General features: G+C 34.4%; 1 protein-coding gene and 1 long non-coding RNA gene across 4 annotated transcripts; one reads left to right on the plus strand and one right to left on the minus strand.

Annotated features, from left to right (window-relative positions):
• Positions 1 to 587: 587 nt before the first annotated feature.
• LOC134200650 (uncharacterized) lies at positions 588 to 2,077 on the minus strand. Its single transcript, XR_009975655.1, has 3 exons — positions 1,995 to 2,077; positions 857 to 975; positions 588 to 633 (listed from the first exon to the last, which is right to left on the minus strand). It is a non-coding gene; the product is annotated as an uncharacterized LOC134200650 (long non-coding RNA).
• On the plus strand, positions 1,767 to 3,725 carry LOC101746341 (lanC-like protein 3). Of its 3 annotated transcripts, none has more exons than XM_021348695.3 (2): positions 1,767 to 1,878; positions 2,221 to 3,725. In XM_021348695.3, the coding sequence occupies exon 2, from the start codon at positions 2,255 to 2,257 to the stop codon at positions 3,467 to 3,469; it is 1,215 nt and encodes a 404-aa protein (XP_021204370.2). In that variant the 5' UTR covers positions 1,767 to 1,878; positions 2,221 to 2,254; the 3' UTR covers positions 3,470 to 3,725. The 3 variants fall into 3 exon arrangements, with proteins under 3 accessions (XP_021204370.2, XP_021204371.2, XP_004927240.2); XM_021348696.3 differs by having other exon boundaries at positions 1,837 to 1,951; XM_004927183.5 differs by lacking the exon at positions 1,767 to 1,878 and adding an exon at positions 1,966 to 2,123.
• Positions 3,726 to 5,056: the final 1,331 nt, after the last annotated feature.

The raw sequence follows: 5,056 nt of genomic DNA on the forward strand, positions 1-5,056 counted from the left end.
CAACTTAAGAGCTTTTCTGGAAACTAAACTAATTTAAAACTCTTTTATTTTATTTTTCAATTTGTAAATAGCACGAGCTTGTCTCACAAGTAAAATCGTTGAAAGGTTGTTATTTTGATAAAATATGCGCTATACTCGACAAATCAATTACCGTACAATGGGGTAAATAGGGACAAAATCGACCTTCAGATTGAATTTTAAAATAGTTCCAATTAAATAGTCACTGCTCAAGCAAAGAAATAAGTTGAGTCTTGAACGTACCTAGGTGATAAAAACCGTTACATTATTTTAATTATTCATTTTAAAGAAATAATCGGTAAAATAATGGCCGTCCCAATTTACCCAGCGTCCGGGGTAAATTGACACGGTTAAGGGTTAAATTGGGATATTTGTAAGGGTTGTCAACTCGCAGTACTGCGATATATAGGTAGGTGCCATATAATTATTTATATGGACCGAAATGATGAATACAATCCATAATTTAAGCACAATACACAACATAGTGTAAATTAAGCTGGTTTCTATTCCGAAGCGATGTGACGTGAATGATAATCAACAATACAATGATCAAAAAAAGTATGTGCATGTTATATTTTAGAAAATTATTATTTAATTTCCTTAAAAATCACAACTCTGAAACAAAATCATAAAATAGAATAAAAAATAGAAAACAAAAGGACTGGAAATGCAATAATACAATTTTATTTAATCAACATTTTCAAAATAATCTTTGAGCAAGAGTAAGATATCAGGTGAATAAGATAAAAAAACAGCTTTATCTGATTACTGCCAATAATAACAAAAATAAAAGAAATTCTTTCTAAGCGAAATAACTAAACTCAATTAATTCACTCACTCATAATTGGATATCTCGGATTTTTAATTAATGTTACATTTAAAATCTGAGGCCTGTTTTTATTTGTGTGTGTTCGTTGTGAATGTTAACAAAATCATGATTCGATGCGTGAATAGATTCTGAAATAACAAAAGTTTTGATTCGTTTGAGTTCTTTTAACTTTTAATTTTTTTTATTGCAATAAAGAACATACGACCGGGCAGATATTACAAGTTAAATGTCGCGAAAAAAAAGTAATTATATATATACTTTTCTTTTACCTATAATACTTACATAAACTAACTGATAAACACATTAACCTTCTTTACATCACGCAATTAAGTGATAGTATAGGCTAAAAAATCTATTATAAGATATCAGTGACAACCCTAACAAGCCATCCCTATTTTGTCTTTTGGCGTTCCAATTTTGTGTTTTCTCGTCCCTAATTTTTCCAGTCTCGTTCCAAATTACCCTACATACGTCCCAATTTTCCCCAAAAAGAAAGGAAAAAATATACATTTTTTATTTTGTCGAAATATTGTATTTAAAATAAGAATATTGCAACTTATCGTTTGTTGTGTTATTTCCAGGTGTATTAAAAACTTATATAAACTGTGATCTTATTGAAAAAACAACGATAATATCACTTTTTTTAAAAGTTCTTTAAGCTGTTTTAAAACGCACTTTTCAACCACTATTTTAAATTTAATTTGACGAATTTTTGGGACCAACTTAACTCATGTTTAGTACTTCCATAGTTAACTTGGTTTTTCTTCTATACATTGATAAATATCACCCTAAAGAAAATTAGGTAGATTCCGTGCTACAAGTACTTTGAGAATCTTCCGCAGGTCTGTCCCAATTTACCCCAGGATCCCAATTTACCCCATGTCATGGTACCTACTATTCGATTTCAGATGGCCTTCCATAAAGGTCTATGCCCTTAAAGGAGGGACTAGATAATTGACAGTCAGATGTCAGTTGTTAAAAGTCAATATCAACCAAGAAAAAATACCAGTGAAAAATACCTACCTAAATATGTAATTATGTACCGCATAGATTATTATATAAACACTTAATATATTTGAATGTCCTGTACGGTACCGTACTTAAGTACCTACCTTTCTTTTCTTAAAATAATTTGTTAAGTACATACCTAAGCAATTGTAGGTAGTTATCAGCCAGTAGAAATTTGTAGATTTGACAGCTGAACATTATTTGTTTTCTACAAGAACAGACTTGTTAGCATAGAGTAAGATTATATTACGGAGGTATCACTCACTAGGTATGTACTTACTTCAATTGTCAATGAAATTTGAAAAATTGACGTGTTAATAGTACTACATGTATAAAAATTTGAAAGTCTTTTTTTGTAATTTCAGAAGTCTATCATCAAAAGTCAGATCTGGTTACAAAATGGTTCGGTATTTTGAAAACCCTTACGAAGACTACGAATGTGGTGCGGTTGCTATCTATATAGACACTATTTGTGGACAAATAAATGAATATTTAGAAAATATTACTAAGCGCTTACCAGCTACACGATCTAAAGTCGACGGTGGTCTTTATGTCGGCGTTACGGGAGTTTCTTTCATGTTTTACCATTTGGCCAAAAATCTGCGCCTGTCAGAAAATAAATCAGCTTATCTTGCAAAAGCACTGGAATATTTATCACCGGCCCTAGAAGTGTCTGCAGGAGATAAAACCTCCTTCTTACTGGGGGATGCTGGCACGTACGCTTTAAGCACAGTTTTGTACAAAGAAATGGGTGACGGCAGTTTTAAAGAAAGTTTGAAACAATATCAATCTTTGTTTAAGCTCTATCTCAACCCAAAATTTTTAAAGTGTGGAGGAGACGAGTTTTTCGTGGGTAGAGCTGGGTACCTTGCTGGAGCGCTCTGGCTAACCAGAGAACTGCAAACTCCAATATTATCGCCAGATGAATGGTTCCAGTTATGTAATGTGATTGTTGATTCTGGTCGAGAATATTCCTCTAAATTCAAAAGTCCTTGTCCGCTCATGTATCATTATTACAATACAGAGTATTTAGGAGCTGCACACGGACTCTCTTTTATATTACAAATGCTGTTAACTGTACCTGGGTATATATCGCACAACAAGTCAGCCGCACACGATATCAAAACAACTATAGACTATATGGTATTCTTACAAACTGATGAAGGAAACTGGCCGGCTTGTATGGAAGAGAGAACCATGAAGGAGCACAAATTAGTACACTGGTGCCATGGAGCGCCTGGAGTAGTATACCTCATGGCAAAGGCTTATTTAGTATACCAAGAGCAGAAATATCTTGAAGCTTGTATTAAAGCAGCTGAATTAATCTGGAAGAAGGGCTTGCTCTTTAAAGGACCTGGTATCTGCCATGGTGTGTCCGGTAATGGTTATGTTTTCCTTCTGTTGTATCGACTTACTGACGAGGAAAAATATTTATATCGGGCAAAGATGTTTGCCGAGTTCCTGAACACAGAAGCTTTTAACAGAGATGCCAAACTGCCTGATAATCCTGAGAGTTTGTATGAGGGAGCAGCAGGTGCTGTTTGCTTTTTATCAGATCTACTTTACGTAGATAAGGCTGAATTCCCATTCCAAGATGTATTTACTTCTTATTAGTGTATACCGCTGAAGGATTTTGGTTATTTATTAAAAAATATCTGTCTCTTTTCTTTGCTTCTGAACAATTATCTAATTTATACTAATATTATAAAGCTGAAGAGTTTGTTTGTTTGTACGCACTAACCTCGAGAACTACTGGTCCGATTTGAAAAATTATTTCAGTGTCACATAGCTCATTTATTGAGGTAGGCTAGGGCTATAACATCACGCTAAGACCAATAAAAGCGGAGCACCAATAAAGGATGTTTCTAAACCGGGGTTTTTTTCCCTTTTGAGAGCTTCACTGCGTGCGCTGGAGAAACGGTTAAAGTTTCGCTAAAATAATGTATGAGAGAATTGTTCCCCATTAAAAGATCTAAAAAAAAGTCCGCAACAGCATATGTCTATATGTTAAGGTTTGCTCACTTTATCGTTTTTTTTTATGCTAACCAAATTTGTTTTAAAATAAAGCATTATTTGTGAAGATGTTTTTATAAAGATGATATTAATCCTTAACCAAATAAATACGTTATTCATTACAACATTGAAACTCTCAAATCACCTTCAAGATGGGTTTTGACAATTATAGATTTTTCTGGATTTCTCCAGGATCCCATCGTCAAATCTTTATGATTATAGGACCATTCCGGAAGTCTACCCTTTCGAACAAAAAAAAGAAAAAATTATCAGAATCGGTTCAAGCATTCTCGAGAAATCGGTGAACACACATTGATAAAAAAGGTGCCCCAATTGATAGACTCTTCTTTTGAAGTCTATTAAAAAGCGTGATTTTGGTACCCTAAATAGCCTTTCACGCGAAAACTACTGAATGGATTTGGATGAAACTTTACAATAATCAAAATCAAAAAATCAAAATCATATTCCATGTAGATAGATATTCTGATGTCGTCGTGGCGTAAAGGATAAGACGTCCGGTGCATTCGTATCTTGCGATGCACCGGTGTTCGAATCCCGCAGGCGGGTACCAATTTTTCTAATGAAATACGTACTCAACAAATGTTCACGATTGACTTCCACGGTGATGGAATAACATCGTGTAATAAAAATCAACCCCGCAAAATTATAATTTGCGTAATTACTGGTGGTAGGATGACTTGTGAGGCCGCACGGGTAGGTACTAGGTACCAACCACCCTTGCTATTTCTGCCGTGAAGCAGTAATGCGTTTCGGTTTGAAGGGTGGGGCAGCCGTTGTACTATACTGAGACGTTAGAACTCATATCTCAAGGTGGGTGGCGGCATTCAGGTTGTAGATGTCTATGGGCCCCGGTAACCACTTAGCATCAGGTGGGCCGTGAGCTCATCCACCCAGCTAAGCCAAAAAAATAAAATTTATATATATATATATATTTTTACATGTTAAACACCAGAATAGAAACCATATTTAGCCCAGTGAACTGTATCCGTCACAAGGTATGTGATATTCGCATTTCTGAAAACAATGAGTTACAAAATTGTATCCAAAGTTGCCCATTTTTCTCAACTTTTATTCTGAGTGTTTATAAACAACACCTCAATGATTATTGATAGCACTTGGTGTCCGTTATTGCTTCAGTGTTAATAAAGTAGAAAAAAAAGAGGAAAA

Source organism: Bombyx mori, chromosome 19, assembly GCF_030269925.1.
Source record: "Bombyx mori chromosome 19, ASM3026992v2".
NCBI classification, from domain to species: domain Eukaryota; kingdom Metazoa; phylum Arthropoda; class Insecta; order Lepidoptera; family Bombycidae; genus Bombyx; species Bombyx mori.